This window comes from Pelecanus crispus, chromosome 3, assembly GCF_030463565.1.
Source record: "Pelecanus crispus isolate bPelCri1 chromosome 3, bPelCri1.pri, whole genome shotgun sequence".
In the NCBI taxonomy this organism is placed as follows: domain Eukaryota; kingdom Metazoa; phylum Chordata; class Aves; order Pelecaniformes; family Pelecanidae; genus Pelecanus; species Pelecanus crispus.
The window spans coordinates 22,116,505-22,136,263 of record NC_134645.1 but is presented as its reverse complement, the minus strand read 5'-3'; the positions used below and the strand labels follow the sequence as shown (position 1 = coordinate 22,136,263).

At 37.8% G+C, this 19,759-nt stretch overlaps 1 protein-coding gene across 1 annotated transcript in view; it reads right to left on the bottom strand.

Moving 5' to 3' along the window:
• The window catches only part of FMN2 (formin 2), a 165,462-nt gene extending 146,710 nt beyond the window's left edge, over positions 1-18,752 (bottom strand). The window contains exon 1 of the mRNA XM_075706918.1: positions 17,186-18,752. Coding sequence (XP_075563033.1) covers positions 17,186-18,752 — 1,567 coding nt within the window. The remainder of the gene's footprint in view (positions 1-17,185) is intronic.
• Positions 18,753-19,759: the final 1,007 nt, after the last annotated feature.

The window sequence follows — 19,759 nt, the reverse complement described above, 5'->3', positions numbered from 1 at the left end:
AGATATGAAATAGATCTGCTGGAAGAGAAAAGACAGAGTAATAAAGTTAATTTCATGTTTTACTATGAACTAGCTGTGAATACAATTTGTACCTAGTTTCTATAGTCTGGTTTTTCCACCCACTTGCTGGAAGCCAAACGTATTTTCCAGAAAAAATATACTGCATTAAGAAAGCATTTTAGTGTCACTAAAAGAGTAGCAATAATAACAACAACAATAACAACAACAACAACAATAATAATACTGATTTTTACATATAAATGCAAGATTTTCATTTGAATTTTGGTTTTATTCAAAATGTAAAATTTCCCATGCTTTTTGAATATACCAAAAATATTTTTTTAAACATCTGGATGCAATTTAAGAAGGATATTGTAAGTAACATTTAGCTCAAAGTTTCTATATTATTTTAAATTCATATGGCACTACAGCCTAAAATAAACAATACATTAAAATGTTAGAAGGTATTTCTAAGATTTTCCTCTCCACATCTAAAGATGTGATAATTCTGAATTATTAGTTCAAGTTTCCCAGCCTTTTATTACAACAGTACAGTACATTCAAGGGGATTACCAGGGGATAAACTTGTAACATATACAAGTTTTGTTACCTTTGCTGATTAGTTTGCCTCTGTTCCTTGGTTTCACCACCTATAAGGTGATGATAACATAATTGCTTATTCAACATATCCCTCTATTTAGATAAAGATAAATGTTCAGTTGTTAAATCTTCAAAGTCATTAATTAATTGAAGATGGGTTTTCTTACTGACGGAGATTTTTAACAACTATTTACCCACAGTTGCAGCAATGTACAGCAATCCCCTACGTGAAGAAAGGCAACAGTATGAATCCACAGAAGCTAAGTGCAAATAGAGAGCTATCTGCCAACAAACACTTTTGCGATTTGTTTCAGTAATTTTTCTTTGGAGCTGTAGTTGCCCATGCTTAGTGGTGCTGTAAAAGACCACTAAAAAAAACCCTAGCTAGTACCCTCTTACTGCAATAAATAGATTGTCCTAGCTATAAATACTGAGGTTAAGCTATATAAGCAAGATTTAGGAAAAAATAAGAGTACAAGACTGGCATCACACTGACACCAGAGCACCAATAGGTAGCATTTCTGGGGCAAAGCACATCATGTTACCACAGTATCACCTTATATCACTGCGTAAAGTTAAACAACATGGGAAGTTGTCTAGTTAAATGACAGACTGCAAGTGATGAGCATGAACAGGCAAGTCAATGCTTTACATTTATCTAAAATGCACAGAAGAAAAAATAATAAGAAAATACACCAGAGAAGACCACTCTGCACACACACACACAAAATAGGACTATGCAAGAAAACTACACATTTCTTCATGCTGTATTAAATATTCAAATGCTATCCATGACTTTTGAATGTCACACTTGATATATCTTTTTGTTTTTTGTCTGGATGTTTCAACATTTAAATAATCTTATGTTTACAGAGTCTTCTCCTGGACATCCAGAAACAGAATAGCCCCCCTGCCACCCCCGCCTGTTGCTTTAACCTAATTAACAGGACTAATACCCATAAATGACAAAAAAGAAAATGAGACCTTTTTTTTTCATTAATCTACCCATTCGTTTTCTAATTTTTGTAGCACTTCTTAACAGTCTTGCTCAAGATCAAATACTTTGTTCAGAATCTTAGTGGCCATTCAGTTGCAGTTTAATTTGTATAGGGGTTATTATCTATCATTGCTTAGTGGTTATTAACTATTGTCTAAACATACTTTAGCATTCAGACAATATAGAATAAGTATATATGTAAAAAAAGTCATTAATGAACTGAATTTCTCTTACTGTACTCTGCATTACTTATGCCATTTTGTCTGTCTGAGCCTGAAGTCTTCTCTCCAGGGTATTATCAGTCTTGGAATAAATAGGGTAGTAAAAACTATTTAATCATATTAGCTAGTACTTTTTAACCTAAAAGAATCAATCATTTAACTCAAACTATAGTACAATTAAGCTGTCCTTTACATCAAATATATGTTGAGTCAAAAAAATAAAGGTTCTCAACACAAATGTAATAATGTTCGGATAAAGCTGTGCTCTAACACAGCTTGTGTGTTCTTTACAATTGCTATGGAGACCTGAGGATAGATACAGAAATTTGAATTACAGAAATACATTTTGCCTGTTCAGTTAACACATTTTACCAAATGCAAGCTGAAAGTAGTTCAATTTTCAATGCATACAGAAATAGCTTAACTGCGAACAGCTGTGAAAAAAATCTCTGTATCAACATGAAATTGGTTATATGTTTAAAGCACTTACTGGGCAATGTATTTAGAACAGACTGTTAAGCCACTGAAGTTTTATACCTAACCAGCTAGGGCTTATCATCAAATTTAGAAGCGTCAGAACCACTCACCCTTCGTCAAACATAAAAACCAGCCAAAGTTATAAGAACAACAATACATATTTTCCTTAAAAGGGAGTGAGGAGGTAAACCCTACCAAAAGAAATTGTGTCAATACTTGAGAATGTCACTCATTTCCTCAAGGCAATACAACGCCCTGCTGCACCGCCCACAGATGGAGTCGCTGCAGCACTGTAGTTAGTTCCAGACAGGGCTAAAGCTATTTTACATGGGAGAACAACACTTGAAAGCCAGTGCTTACTAAGTAGTTCCTCCCTTGTTAAGGGTATCTGACATTTCTCTTTCACCCACTTTCAGGTAAAAGCCAGTTGTCACTACAGTGGAAGCATTCCAGCTCCAAAGTCCTCTGTGGCCCAGGGAGGCTAGTACCAAACCTGTCCCTGACTCACTGCCCTCTGACCCTACGTGAGCCTGCATTGATGTCAAAGCAGGTTCATTCCTCTCACCAGGAATCACATTTATGATTTTGATTCAGGGCAAGATGAAGGTTATGTTTTTGTTTAGGTATAGCAAAATACTTCTTCAACACTAGACTTCACAGGCTTTTAACTACTTTTGTTTGGAACCAGAAATGGTTTGTCAGCACCCAATCTATCTGCACTACACGTGCTTGGAATCAATTCAAATTAAAATGACTTTGTGACTATATGTGTAAAATTGACTGTACAATATTAATCCCTGAATCTATTCCTTAGACAGCAAACCCAAAATCACAGCCATATTTAATGAATAGGCTAAATTCCAGCCAACTTCAACTGCAAGATTTTGAGCTACAATTTTTCATCTTTGGTTTATAAGTAAAAAGCAGTAAGAACTGCCTTTTTCCTCAGACATCATTAATCACCCAAAACTTCCATGAGGTAATACCCGAACATGTTCTCAATAGGTGAAGATGGTTGCAAGTAAAATGGAAGAATTAAATGGTTAATGATTTCATAATTATTAAATGATCAGCTGACGTCTGTTACACGGATTTAAATGCAATGGTAAAGCAATTTCTCTTGGTTGCCTTTACATGCCATGAAAATAGTAAAGAACAAAGATCTCTCAGCTCTTTTTTTTTTTTCCTAAAAGGTTAAAAAAGTTCCCATTTTTCTATTTAAACAACTTTTCTTCCCAGAAATCCCAGGTCATGAAGTTCCTGGACCTTATTCTTATCTTTCCCCTAAGTATTAGTTTGGTGGGGGATGGAAAGCATATCAAGTTTTGAATTAGAGAAGAACTTTTGTTAAGTTTTGGCCTTAGATCAAATCAGTATTGTGAGGATCTTGCCAAAACCCTCCAGCAAATAAGACTACTATAAACTCATAAGTTATTTTTTAGGAGCTTAGAATGACTTATTAAACCCCAGTAAGGGATAAAAATACTTTTCTTTTGTCTTTTCTTACAAAGGATTACACAATTAATTAACTAAAAGAATGGGAACATGAAATTAAGTTTGGAAGTATCAGATACTCTGGCCTTCTATGGATATTTTGTGACACTTTTGCTGCCATAGTTCAGCTGAGGTCTTCTGGCTCAATTTCCAAATTCCACCTCCATGTCACCTGTCACTTCCTTCTATTCTTATTAAGATGAAGCACTATGATCTTACAATCTCCTGTATGACATTATAGGTCTTCATCCTATACTATGACCAAGACCTGAGTCACATTGTTCATCAAAACCACCTCCGGCAACAATTGTAGAACATGTAAGCTATTCACTGCAGAATTAAAATTCACAAGTCCTAGTATGGTTTCCATTCATACTATGTCCCTTTTTGAAAAATGCAGGTAATTGTATTCTTGAATGATTATTTTCAACTTTAGATTTACTCAAATGCAAGGTGGAAGGAGAAAGGAAGCCTACCTCACCAAAAGTCATTCTACAAACTTCATTTCATATAATAAAGAAATATTGTAAAATATTAACTAATATATAATATGCATATAATAATTTAATATAATAATCACGCTCAGAACTGGCCTGACACAGCCACAGATTCTCCCTTGGCCTGGAGAGGTGTCTGTGTGTATGTATCACACCTCCTTCCATACGGCAGCCACTGCTACAGACTTTGGCCATCAGTACTGATAACCTGAACCACCGTGTCTGTCATGACCTGAACTCTATGAATTTCTTTTAATGGGAGAGGTTGCCTATTTTAGAAGGAAGCACATTTGGTCTTTCTGTTACAGTTACCTTATATTCCAGGGCAACCTTTTTTCTCCTCAAGCAGACACTAAAAATAAGGATCTATCTCTTCTGAAATGCAGTTTTGCCTTACACTTCATTGCCTATGGAATTATTGAATATTGAAAGCACGTTCAGTACTGTCCACAGAGAAATACAGGCAAATGCCAACTCAATGAATTCACATTATAGCTCTTTTCTGGTCCAATCTGCTTAGAAGACCAACCTTTCAGAGAACAACAAGGTGAGCAATGAAATCCTTAAGGACTATCAATACCAGCAGCATGTTATTGTTGGCTTTGGATTAGCTTAATTATTGAGGGGAGGGAGAGGGACAAATGGAAGAGAGAAACAGGAAAAAAACTACGGTAGTCACAGACATACTAAAAAGCCACACGTCCATGCACTGAGGCCCTGCACTACAGCAGAGCTTGCAATAATGTTTCCCTGAGGGTTGTGCTGTTATAACTTCACATTTATCTTCAAAGATGTGTTTCCTATTCTCCTTACGCTGCATTTGCAAAAGCCTGGGAGCACAGCTGCCAGTGAGCACAAGTGGAGACTAATGATCCAAATGAGTTATACTCCAAAAGCTCCCCTTTCTGCCGGTCTCCCGCAATTCTCTAACAACCAGACCACTACAACACACTTTCACCATTAGCACAGAAGCAGCATCAGCACATCTTAACCTATACAGACTGGAGACAGACTTTCAGTTTAATTTTTCCCAGTGCAGACTGAACGGCTTCAGTGTAATACCAGTCCTGAACACCCTCCTCAGAGTCATGTCAAGGGTTAACAGTGACTCATGCACATACTGCTTACATCTTTAAAAACTGCAATCGGCTTGCCCTCTTTTCCCCAGTTTACTCTCCCCCCCCGCTCCGCCCCCACTTCAGTGAGATCATAAATGCTCTCACAGCAAAGAGATTTCACAAGCTTTGAAGCAAGAAGTACTATAGGTAAGGCTCTATTTTTGGGAGTTAGGACAGGAAAAAGGGAAAAGGAACAAGAGATGGACAAAGTAATGTATTTCCATTTAGAATATGTTTTCTATTAGTCTTACAAAATATAAAGAGGCAATTGCAGTCTTATTATGGTTTTTCAATTCAAAGGATTACAATTGTGAACGTAGTTATATAAATTAGAAAAAAAAAAGCGCGCAGAAAACAGGAAAAAAGAAAAGCCGATTTCTACAGTATTCAAAAGTTAGGAAATACTATAATTCAGGTATCTGCTGCCTCATATATCCCTAAAACATACCTTCCTTCAAATTTTTTTCTTGTCTCCTTTTCTACATATACTACCATCAAGGTCACAGCTAAATCGGGCCTAAATCATCTGGCAAAGCACCTGATCTGCACAGCACCAAACATTCCCCAGAATGTTGGAAGAGGACGAACATGTCTGAGAGACAGAAATACTGCAAAGACTTCCATATATATTTACCTGTAGATGAGCTAGTAATTGCAACTACATGTCATTTCTTAAATACTTCACATTACAAGTTTTATTCATTCATTGTATTCCCCCAAGCTACACAGCAAAAGCTTGTTGAATCATTTCCTAAGGGCAAATCAATCATGTTTCACCTTTCTACTGTTTAATGTACTTCCCTAGGTCTCAAATATACAAATCACTGAGTGACTATTTCACATATAAAATTAATATTTCAAGGATCAAAAGTATTACATTCCTTTATATTTTCCTTTAATTTCATAATCCTTTCAAATTTCAAGTTTTTCAGCTAACCTGTACCAGTCAGCCTAAATATAATATGCAACATGTGACAGCTGAGAAAGAAGAGGTTTCCAAAGGTGCACGTGGAACCTGGGGAATGAAACAGAACTGGAAATTGGTAATCTAGCCATCTCTTCTCTTCAAATAACAAGTCCAATTCTGGCATAAATGCATATTAAATATACATTTGCACTAAAAAAATAACAAATTAATTTAGTCTCTTGCTTACCTGAAGCCTGACCTGGGAGATTGTGCCCAATATTCCAATATTAGAGACTTCATTTATCGTTCTTTTTCACTGCAGAGTTTCTAATCCTGTGTTGATTTAGATTGGGAAACTGTTCCAATTTCTAATCCTGTGAGGTTGTTTTAGCTGGTTGGTTTTTTTTTTTTTTTTTTTTTTTTTTAAAAAAAAAAGGGATTGAATTTTTATTGACTGATACTTTCCTAGAACCACATGACAGTTTTCTCACAGCCTGGTTACATAAAACATGGAAAACCCACCAAGCAACAGGCCTGCACACAAAACACATGGTTTCACAACAAAAAGAAAAAAAAATTGAATCCTTCCACCATGAATAAACACAAAGTAAAGTATGTCATAAGTCTAATTTCCAGGCATCTTAAACCTTAAAAATTACAAAACTTGTCAAGGTCTAGGGTTATGGTACAAATTTCTGTAATTCTGTCATAAAGATATTTCCTTTTTGTTTTTTTATTATCAGTGTAATAACTAGTATCTGCATTCACTGCTTGTACAAATACATATGTTTCGAAGCAAAAAAATCCCAGAGGTTATATACTGATTTTTTAATATATAATATACATTATATTAATTTATTCTTTTTATAGAGATCTTAGATTTTAGTGTTCAGAACACTACTAAGTTTAGGGATCTGTGGAAATGCCTGTTCTGTCTCCAGATTTCCTGGCTCTGTTCACATGGATGGCATGAACTGAACCCACGTACCATCTTAAAATCAGAAGTCAAAACCAGAAAGTCTGGAAAAGAGAAATAGGAAAAAGACATACTTCAACAGTATCTCCCCCTACACCCCCAGTTTTCTATGGCTGCTACACACAGTTCAATGTAATTTCAAAGTCAGAAATATATATTTATTAAATTCCAGTGAAGAATGTATTGATTCATTACACTCATAGACTCTTCAAACAACTAGATTAAAACTATCAATTATTAATTTCGTATTTGTCAGTCCTGTATCTGACTATCACAGTAAACACCATGTTTTACTTTTGCCAAGCTGTCTGAATCTCTTGGCATCTCAGTCTCCCTCCCTTTACAGTCTCATCGTTTAGTACCCTCTTGACTTAAAAATTTTCCATGAAAACTTTTAACTAGCTCTAAGTTACAACCACACTATATCAACCCCTGTGCAACTCAAGCAAGTAATCCCCCCCCCCCCCCCCCCCCTTATTTTAGCCCTACAATTATCACTAATCATTTAAATAGATTCCGGATTGTGCAAGAGAGCTTGAATAACCATATCATTGAAATTTCGACTCACTCAGCTAGAACAAGCAGCCCACTACGCAGTTACAGAAAGAGAATCACATAATGCCAACAGCTTCAAGTGTTTGAGACATCCCAAAAAGCCAGGGAACACATGTGTGTGTGCTCCCTTTTGGAAGCAAGGGCACAAGCTGCCGCTAGCAAGAGAATCTTGCTGCTGCCCCTGGGGCCACCACAACGTGCACAGGGCAAAAGTGGCTACTCATACAAATGCCACTGAAATTCTTCCAGGAATGCCCTGATGGAAAAAGCAGAGGTCTGGCAAAACTTTGAAATGGGATTCCTCAAAAATAAAGATGAAAAGGAAAGACCCCAGATTTAATGAAGTAAAAAACTACCCCAAGAAAGGATGTTGCGAACAACAGTTTTCAAAGAAATCCAACACACTCTTTATCCGTATCATTCCATGATCAAACCAAGCAGCTATATTTTATAACAGCTTGCTCCACTGGTGCTGGCTATAAGACATGGCAACACCACCAATTTCAGCATACCCCCAATGGTCTGTTAAAAGATTACTTAACCATATGCCATACTTGCACAAATCATGCTGGAAAAAGCTGAAGCAGTCAGGTCAAAAACTGATTAATGCCAACCTTGGTCCTGATGAATGAACTCCCAACATCAGCTCAGTTCCTAATTTTTAAATTTGTATTATAATACAGAAAGACAGAAGTCTACTGAAAATTTCACTTGATGATGAAAGGTCAAGTCCTGCAAACACTAATGTCAGGACAAAGGTCAGGACCCAGCTCTACACTGGCATTAATTATGCAATAAACCTCAAAAGCCTGACCAAGCCTATCACAACACTAGGCAGAAGTAGACCAAAATGAAGCTGTTCCTCTTTCGTGGAAGAGAAGCAACATGATGGTGTCCCTTATCAAAACCACCAGTAATTTCCTTCTTCAGGTCAGTGATTTGTAGTGTTGCCATTTTGTATGGAAACCCAGATGAATTCCTTCCTACCACTCGTTTTGTCTAGAAAGCAGCTGTATGTAAAAAGCTATCAATGTAGTCTTATTGACCTTTGCTAAAATCATGCTGCATTTTATTCCATTTTTCTTTACCATTTCATAACATACCCCAAACTAATTATATCTTACAATTTCCTCCTTCAAGATTCATTCCAAAACCTTGTTTGTTGCTGCAGGCAAAATAAGACGACTAAAATTGTTGTTATTGCAAATGATCCAGGCAATATAACACTTTTTCTAAAAAGCAGGTATTCTAACTTTGCTATCATCAGAGCTTCAAAATATATTAAAATGTTTGTGATGGCCTGTGACAATGCTTTCAGAATTCTTGCAGATTAGCAAGTCTCTTAAGCATTATGTCTCCCTAACTTGAGCATTAAGCTCCTTGAAATTTTGCTTTCACAGTGACTAAGATTTTACACCTTTCCCCCACACCGAATTTTCTGGTATATGATATACAGGATAAGCTGAGACAAAGTATTAAACTATGCTTTTATCCTTACCTTTCACTATCTGTATCATATATATAGTGAAAGATAAGTCTATATCTTATATGTCACTAAATATCTTTCAGAAATTGAAGTTTTTAAATATCAAACAATTCCCCAACTATGATGCAGCAGTGGTACATAGTATAAAATATCTTTCTAAAAATATTAACAAGATGCACACTCCCACAATGTTATATGACATGTCTGCTTTTACCCTGATTTCTTTTCAGGTTCTAATGCAGTATTATTGCAGAGTACAGAAGTATATTGCTAAAGCTTTCCTAACTAGAGCTGTTTATGATAAAAGAGAATCTATATGTGTCTGTCTACTGAATCTTTTAGGCACCATATGAATCTTTGGCAACTTTCATATTGTGTTTTCCCGGTGCTTAGTTTCCTCTCAGCAAGTATTTAATTCTGCCCATCTTTACCCTTTTAGTTTCTGTGGTGATTTGCGATGTGAAAGCGTTATTCTGTGCCAGATTCTCACAGACTGCTGGAAAGCCACAATTCTTTCTGCCTAGCTCTTTAAAGTAAGAAGCTCCTCTGATGTCTTTTTGGGCAGCTATTGCTAACAGCATCTTTTGTCAGTCCAAACTGATACATACTGTTCCTTACAACACAATTTTGTAAATTCCCAAGGGTTCTACATTTCATTTGACATTTAATGCAGTCTGGCCCGTCTCTACCTTAGAAGCAAACCCAAGTATTTGCTCAAGCAGCCACAGGTCACAAAACACAACTGAACTGAACTAGAAAGCCTCTGAAGTGGGACACAATAATAAATTTCTTTCAACCTACTCATTAGACCCCCAGTGTGCCTTAGCTTGCTTTCCTCTCCAGGACCTATGCACCCAAGGTCTGACAATCTCCTCCAACTTTAATAACTGCTGACTTTTTATATTTACCACAACGTACATAAGCTTTTCTTCTTTGTATCCATAAACAAAAACTGGTTAAGATGAAGAAAGGGGAAAAGCAGAAAATTAGAAACACATTCCATGAAAAAGAAAAATATATACATGCACACCTGCATATTTGTGCCGATACATTCTTCTAGACTTCATCTGAATAAAGCCTAAGTATGTCTCCCTTGCTGTAACCAGACCTTCATGTTCTTTCATTGATGTAATCAAGTATTTCCCTCAACTATTTCTCAGCATTATGTATTGTCTTCATTCTTTGCATGACAAAATAGTGTTTAGATACACACCCTCTATTATGAAGGCAATGTTTTGTTTTTGTTATTTTTTCTTTGTTTTAATGAAAACCACCTTTTCTTCCATGACTGTTAGCAGATGTTAATGTAGTTAATTATAGTGTTACTGCAGCATCAACTTCTTTTGTACAGTGATTTTTTCCTTATCGGTGCAAGGAAGAGGAAAGGATACAAGTCATGTTTCCCCTGGTACATACTACCTGTTATGCATCTTCAAGGGACATCTGAGACAGATCTTGGCATCAAATAAACTCCAGAATGAAAGCTGCCTCCTGTAATTAGTTCCACAGTGAAGTTATCTATGCTTCCTCCTGATTCAAATTCACACCAGGTTCAGAGCTCTGGCATTCCTGATAAATTTCACATAGATCCTGAGACCAGACAATTCATACTTTCACTGACAAATAAGAATGTCTCAATGATAAATCTCATTTGTGACTAGGCTTTCCTGCCACTATTTAGCTGCATATGTCAAGACACCAAAAAGATTAAATTCTCAAGCATTTTTGTATTTTTTCTGTATTTATATATTTCCATTTAAATTTACGTATATTAGGATTTACTTTTACACCTGTGATGTTGTTTACAGAGAGTCTCATAACCAGTGATTCTTACTGTTGCAAAACTGCTCACTGACTTAATGGGTTCTATCATCTATGCGTTTACAGATGAAAGAAGTCATGTTCTGTTTTTATCTGAGAATAAAGCAAGGTTTTGCATCAGAAAACATAACCCACTTCCTATTCATAGTCAGAAAGCCTAATTATTTCCATCAGTGTGAAGGAAACTTATTCTGGACAGTGGCAATATGGCAATAAAATGAGGGATAGTCATTTTATACTCAAGGTGACACAGACCATCTCCTTGTCCCTAACTTTCTTTACATGAACTCCAACGCAGCAATGCAGGAAGTTGCTTCTGCTTAAAGGAAATAATAGTGTGACACAGCTCCTGAACCCACTTTGCTGCCTTTTCTAAAGCACTTAATGAAATGCAACTGGCCTTGTATTATTATATGAAGAAGCAGGAATGAGGTGACACAATGTAAAGTCGTCACATCCTTCTGTCACCTTCCTTTCACAGCTTCTCACTGCTTTTGCCCTGTTCCCCTCGTATCAGTTCACCTCTTCTCCCACAAAAGATAAATTGTATGCATAAAAGTAAGTTTTCAGAACTGTTGTATTCCACCTAACCACTACAGAATGATGCTTTTAAGTGTACCTAAAAGTAATCAAAGCCACAGTCACAGAAACACCTACACATACATGTTTCATCAACGCTATTCCTTACGTAAGTTCAAACTTTGGCAGGAATAGTTTATAAGAAATACACTTGGCCACATCCTGAGGTTGGTTAAACTACAGCACAAACAAAATACCTTGGCTAATTATATTTTTGCATTTTCTGTCACCATGACTCACATTAGAACTCGATCCCTCACATACATGGGGGCCTATAGGAAGGATGGGGGCAATCTTTTTAGCAAGGCCTGTTGTGATGGGACAAGGAATAATGGATTCAAACTAAAGAAGAATAGATTTAGACTAGACAAAAGAAAGAAATTTTTTACACTGAGGGTGGTCAAGCACTGGCACAGGTTGCCCAGAGAGGTAGTGGAGGCCCCATCCCTAGAAACATTCAAAGTCAGGTTGGACGGGGCTCTCAGCAACCTGATCTAGTTAAAGCTGTCCCTGCTCACTGCAGGGGGGTTGAGCTAGATGACCTCTAAAGGTCCCTTCCAACCCAAAGCATTCTGTGATTCTATGATACAGGCAGCCTAAAATATTCCTAGAGATGCTTTTCAGTTCCACGTTTATTTTTCTTTAGACACCACAGCATTGGAGAAAAAGGTGAGGCCTGCTTCAAGGAATATAGTTTTTTCTGCAAAGAAGAGGCCTACACACAGTTTTAAAGCAAAAAAAGTGGACAAGCCACTCCTCCCCAAGCTATTAAATACTTCATAAATATTTTTAAAAATAATAAAGCACAATTAGATCCAAGAAATATATTCAAACTTAAATTCCATATAACTATTCCCAGTGGAATAATCCACTGCTCTTTTCACAGAAATGAAATCACTGAAGCATGCAATGTCCTTTAATGACCAGTTCTAGCCAGATCCCATGTGTGATGGATATTATACTGGTACTATGTCTCAGATGCAAGCAGAGCTACATGGACCTCCAGTTATAAACAGTTCCTTTTCCTTTCCCCCTTTGCACCCCAAGAGAGACCAGCAGGCAACCAAGACAATACATTTCCACCCCAGACACGAGTCAGGCTGCCAGCCAGACCTCAGAAGGGGGCTGCTGCTGAGAAAGAGGTTGCCCGAGAGATGCAGCCACGCAACCCCATGACCAAAACCTGCTACTCCCAATGAAGTTCTAGATAGAGATCAAAGCATTAATCATGAGACCCCATCAAAACAACCCTGTGGCAGCACTGCATTCCAGTGACATTACTCATGTTTCTCCAATTCCCATATTGCAGTGCTGGCATGGTAACATTAAAGCAACTTACCAGCTCCCAGCAGTCTTTCAATAACATATTGCAGCCCATTTCCAAACACATTTTACTGTAGTTGGAGTGCAATATTGCAGCCCTTTCCACCCTGCCCCCCCTCCAGGTTTGGGTTTACTGGGCAAAAAGAGGAGGATCTTTCCCTTTAGATGCTTACTAGCAACACCCAGTGTAGCGCATGATCCCATATCATATGAAGGGTTGCTGTTGGGCAGCTCCCTTAGTTAAAGGAGGCTGCACTGCCCCAACATCTGATAAAAGAAACATTTGTATTACTGCTAACAAACATCATCAGTGAAACAGTAAACCATAAGTAGTCTTAAATAACAGTTGCATGATAAATAGTCTCCTCAGGATGCCAGTAGATACAAATCCATATTGTGTGCATCATCACATGAATCAGAATGAAAAAAAGCCTTGAAAAGGAGCTAAAAAGATCTACTTTACATCTCAGAAACAAACTTTCATCCTGCTTTTTCAAGTTTTCACATACTTATCTATACTAAGACCTTTGTCTATGCCTGCAGACACTGCACTGGAACTGCAAGTGGGTGCAGATGACATTAGCACAGTGAGATAAAGTGGCCTTTGTGAGAAGCAGGCCGGCACTCCGTGGAAATCAGAAAGCAGCTATGAACACACAAACACAGGACTGACTTCAGGTTTTGTTTTATGGTAACCAGGACTTTCTGTTTGTTTGTCTCCTCTTTACAGCTAGAGCAGGAAAAATATAAATTTCTGAAGAGAAATTTAAAGATAAGTGATCTGTTTGAAAGAGATTCAAGTGTGTTACAGCCAGCCAACAGAGATTAGAAAGGGTATGAGTTTGTGTCGAGTTTAATTACCATCTGGGGCAGCTGATGGGACTCACATTCAGCTTATGTACCAGACACCCTTACTAGCTCCTCTGCAATCACTGCACCTCAGATTAATGCTAGCATAAACTCCTTTTTATTAGCCCAATATATTAGCTCTTCTGTTTCAGTTATGTTAATGTTTGGAAACATCAATTTCATTTTCCCGCCAAGATACTCTCTTAATGTTAGTGCAAATCATTCATTGCCACATACCGAAGCGAGAGAGCGAACGCTATTCATTCAGGTTCAGCTCTTGTCCTCCTGGGACCACAACATAAAAGCCGTGGCTCCACTGTGCATCAGGTAATCTAGAACTTGTAATTACTGTCACTGCAATTTCAAATACAGCTGTCCTCATCATAAAAGAGATAGATCCAATGCCTGAATTACAAAATGCCCATAAATTTGTCCACACCACATTCTTAGCCAACGCATCAAATTTGAAATACCATACTTTACTTATAAAGCAAAATTAAAATATGCAAAGTCTATTCCATTCCAGTGGTTGGCTTCCATCTACATTTTACATTAAAACAGCCTTAGAAGAGTTCATATGGATCATTGTGAAAACCCCATGGCACACAGCCAAACCACAACACAGTGCAAAAGTAGGGCAGTCATCTGCATAGAACCTGCTGTCATTAAAATCGATGACTAAAGTGTTGTGGACTATTTTACCTGATTCTAGTTAGAAATGCAGAACAATGCAGTCACTGCACAGTAAGATGGGATTTAATGCTCTAGGCAAAAGGCTGATGTCTTTTTGAAGACAGAAATGAGCCACTATAAAGAATGTTATTTCTAAAAGCCTGATGGTAATCCCCCAATTGATGCATCTGATGCTTGCAATTAAAATACAACATTTTTCAAAAGCAGTATGCAAATTACAAGGAAATTATTTCTGTAATTGTTGCTGTGCAGACTGGTTTAAATAGAGGCTTTTCTGCTCTTACAGCAATAACAGCCAGTCTGTGGGAATACTAATGTTAAGTTTAATTTCCCTTTTGCATGTACACTAGTTGTTATTTTTATATTATTGATAATTTTCAGCTTGTAAATATATTTTTAAAAATAAGAAGAATGATCAAAGAGATGAAGTGTTAGCATGTCATTTCCAGTTCCCTCATTTTAAGCTTTTCTGCAGGAACTGAACTGTATAATTGTCCTTTGCCTGTAAAGACAGCTGGTATGTACATGCAAATGAGGGTCACCATAATTTCCATAAGAGACAGAACTACTGTTGCACTGGACATTGGTCCCTTGACAATAACAGTCTAAAGTGTTGGTGGGAAAACACAATAAAACAAAAGTTATTAATAAGTAAATCAAAGCCTTGTGAGGAAATGTGAAGAAGTCCATTTCCTAGAAAACAGGTGTCTAAAAAGTAATTCCATGTTCTTGAAGTTTGCCACATAAAATTTATTTCCATCATAGCACCACCATAAAGAAGTCTAATTACTGATGATGCAATTTAAAGCTTTGCTCGCTGAGTTGTTTATAAGGTATCAAATGTTGATTGCAAAAAAAAAAAAGCTTTTTACATGCTATAAATCTAAAAGTAGTGATCACCTCAAATTGTAAAATTTTAGATTTTAGTCTGAAATTAAATCTAAGAAAACAGGTGGAAGGGATTTAAAACATAAAAAACAGATTCCGCTCACTTCAGAGGGAGCTGGTCTCCTTCAGAGGGGGCTGGCTTTTTTGTGTTAAAAACTTGAATTCTAATTTTCAAGACTGAAACTGGGGATTTCTGTTCGAGACTACTGAAGAATGAAAGTATTCTTGTGATTTGAATCTGGAAAATAATGTTAATGTTTCACCTGAGTACTTCAAACTCCTGCAGTTGGCTGCTGTGCAAAAAAGCCACTAATTTTAATTTCTGTTTCCAGACAAGTTCATTCACCAGTATTACTGTGATGTCAAGCAGAGTAGAATGTGCACAAAGAAAGCAACTATGAATGCAAACAATTACACGTTATACAATTTTTTAAATCTACAGTATAAACAAGATAGTCTTTTTATGCAAAATAGTTGTTGATAGCTTAACTGTTTTCTTACACGTGATTTTTAAATTATGTCATTGCTCCCTTCATAAATCATACTATTTTATGAGGTTTTCATAAAAGCACAAAATATTTTCATTGTGTTTTTTGCAAATAGCTTGGCACATATATGGTTACAGTGCTCACACATCTAGAACAGACTTCCATTCAAAACAAACCTGATTATAGATTCAACTGTTTTAATCCTGTAACGGGTGCTCATAGGGCATATTGTCTGTATTCTCTTAGTTCTACAGTTTTCTTAAGTGAAAAATAAATGGAATATGTTGCTAAGTTTCCTTTGTATGCATACCTCCTATGTGGCAGAGGCCTTCTCTATTTGTGAATACATTAGCTTTATATAGAAACTCCACATAGGGGGAAGAGAAAGGGGAAAAAACCCTCAAAGTGCAGGAAAATATAACCATCCATTCACATTATTTCATTTGTAAACTCTATATTCATACGCCTTTGTCAGAGGATGCAAGCTGCGTAACAGGCAAGGTAAAAGAATGCTTTCCTGAGTTAGTCACCTTACGTAGCCTGAGCAGCAGCCTGCTACAGCTACCAAATTGTACTACCCACAGTTTCCCTTCTCTTCTCCATTTTATGCTGCCTTCTCAAGTCATTAACATTTTTTTTCTCCTTCTCTTTTCCCCTTCTGAAGGGGAAATTTGTTCCTTTCTGTAGTGCTGTCCATCTGTGCTTGCATGGCTTTTTCCTTTTTGTACTAAGCAAATCCGCATCGCTGCCTCAGTCTAATACCAGAGGCAGCTCTCAAATATTGACAGTACATCCGAACAGTGCCTAGCACAAGAAAACCCCAAACAGGATCCCAGTTACAGAAAGCTTCACATCTGAAGGGTCTATTTATGCAGAGAGCTAGTCTGCCTACAACAGTGCAGCTCTTAGCATTTTTCAAGAACAGTAATTTAAGGCACCCAGCCTTTTCCTACAGGATTTAGTCAAAGGAGAAAAGCAGAAAGAAAAACTTCAAAGAGTAATGCACTTCCTTTACTGGCAGTACTGCCAGGCTGACACTGAATAGAGAGGCTATTCTCATTAATGAAATGTGACTGTGTTTATAAAATCAGGCCTTTGATTTTAAAACTGTCAGCACAAGTAAAGACAACAGTACATGCAGAGAACTGAATTCAAGTATTTTATATAACTTTTCAAAGACTTTCTGGAAAAAAATACTTTAATACATGTCACTCACCTGAAAAGACATTGGGAAATGTCTCAGTAGAAGCCTGCACCCCTGAGGACTTTCTCGAATGAGTCAAAGGCACTCTTTCTGTTTGAAATTTCTCTCTAAACCCCTTGGGCTCCAAGTAGCCTGCAGACCCCACCTTCTGTGTTATCTCATATTTGTGATTAGATACCTCTTCTGTCCAGTCTGCAGAACGACTAAACAAACCTGCCAAACTAGCAGACCTCTGCTTCTTGATTGAGACTTTTTCTTTTTTGTGGAAGGACTCCTGCCTCCTTGTAAAAAGCGGGCTCTGGGTCGGGGAGGGAGATGGTGAATGGTTGGGAGAACTCAGTTGCCTAGTTGTGGTTTTGATGTAACAAGGATTAATTAGATAAGGCTTAAAGCATCGGGAACCCAGTATTGGACTGCCTGCTGTCCCCTCAGAGGACAAAATGCCATTTTTCATTTCCGTGGATAAACCATTATGCAGGTCCTCTTGACTGGCTGACAGAGCGTGTTTCCCTTCCTGAGTCTCAGCAGCACGATCACGGCCTGCATCTGAAATACCATCCTCTGTTACAGAGTCCTGCAAATCAACATCCTGCACTTCAGCAATTTCAGTCTCAGCATCTGCTACCAAGGTTGGAAAAGGTTCTGTGGAGCTGTGTGTCTGAGACCCGTTTTCTACCGCAGTTCTATTTAAATCACCTTCTAGTTCACTAGCTACAGCATCCACTCCAGCAACGAGCTGTTCCTGTTCCCCAATCAATAGCTTACGTTCTTGTGTTTCAAATAAGCCATTACCAGGAGAGCCTGTGCCTTTTACTGCTTCTTTCAGTTCACGTTCGGTTGCACAGGAGACAGGAACATTTTCTGCAATTTCAGATATCGCTGGAAAAGCCCCCTCAGTGTCTGGGCTCCTCTCTTTGTCAGTGGTAGCTACTGAAAGAAACCGTTCAAAATCTAAGGGGGCTGCTTGCGAATTAGCCATGTGTCGGCCCATTGTTTTGGTGACAAGGTCCTCAGTTCCAATGTTAATTGCCCCCTGCTGCTGCTGCTGCAGTCTAATAGCTTGCTGGATATCAGAAAGCAAATCCTCTTGTTCTGTGGCTGAATGGAAACTGTATATATCTGTATCAGAGCCAGAGCTGGTCCTTTGTCCATCCTGTGTCTCCACAGCAGCAGGGACAGTTTCATTTCTGATTTCAAAATGTTCCACATCTGTGTCTGAGAGACCCCCTTCATCTGCAGAGATGCTTATATCTGGAGTTTTGGTTACAATTGAGTGAGTACTGTCCAGCTCTCCAGCCTGCAAGGCCTGGCTTTCCAAAACATCCTCCCGTGAACTACTATTCCCATCTTTAGCCTTGGACAGATTTTTTCTGATCCTCAGATTTGAAAACACCGAGGCCCTCGAGTCCGACTTACCCTTCTTCTTACTGGATTCACTTCCTTTTGCATGCTTCCCCAGTCCCCTTCTGCTTCCCGATACCTTCTTTGTGCCGTCTGTATCCTTGGGCCCAGAGGCATCCTCTCCTCCTTCATGCACATCACCTGTATTTTTCTTTAGCTTCCCATCTTGATTCCCCATGATTTTTCTCAGTGCAACACCTTCAGCAATCAAGCCATGCTCCCGAATTTCATTCCTTTGGCCTGCCGGCAAGATCCCCTCTAGCGATCCAGGTCTGTTTTCAAGCGGTGGTGATGCAAGTGAAGCAAATGCTTGCTGTGCCTCTCTCCCATCTGCTAGAGCTGCCTTTTTGCATAATGTGCTGCTTGCACTGGGCTCCGCTGGGACATGCTCAGTACAGCACTGAGAGCTGCAGACAGCTCCTTCCAATGGCTGCTGCTCACAGAGCCGCCTGCTCTCCAGGCTTCTGCTGCACTCTTCTTTCTTTAGGAAGGTTTCTGTGAAATGTATTTCCTTTATAAAAGTCACTTCTTTTTCCACGGTTTTTATTGCCTGCATTGCAAGCTCGGCTTGTCACCAAATCATTTATAATTTCAGGACTTCAATGTTCAAGTTCCTGGAGGAAAAAATTTTAAAAAAAGTTAGAGCAAGGTACTTTAATTAGTCTGCAATTGTTCTGCAATTGTTTAAATGAATACAATAATAACCTTGGAAAGAGAAATATTATGATTATTTAATAATTTATAAGGTGCTTGAGCATATGCTACTTTGACAGATTACATAGTACCTCTGGTGATTTACATGTTTACTTTTTAAAGGCCACCAAAACATGATACATAGTTTTAAAAGCAGAGTTACTCTGAAAGTAGATAGAAGAAAGATAATACACAAAAAACTCTTTTCACAGTTTTAAAGAGTTGCACTTAAAATTCAGTGCATTATGGTAATTACACTATAAAAAAGCCTCCCACAATTTGTATTCTGAGAAGGTAGATATACTATTATTCCCAGGAGAATCAACTCATCAATATTAAAACATACCACCATTGTTTTCCCTGATAAGAACATCTGGCATGAAGCAAGACAAAATAAACAAGGAAAATAGCACTATTCAAATGCTACTAAGGAAAAAGGATACAGTAAAGCATTCCTCTATTGCACCCTATGTATTTAATAATGGATTTAAA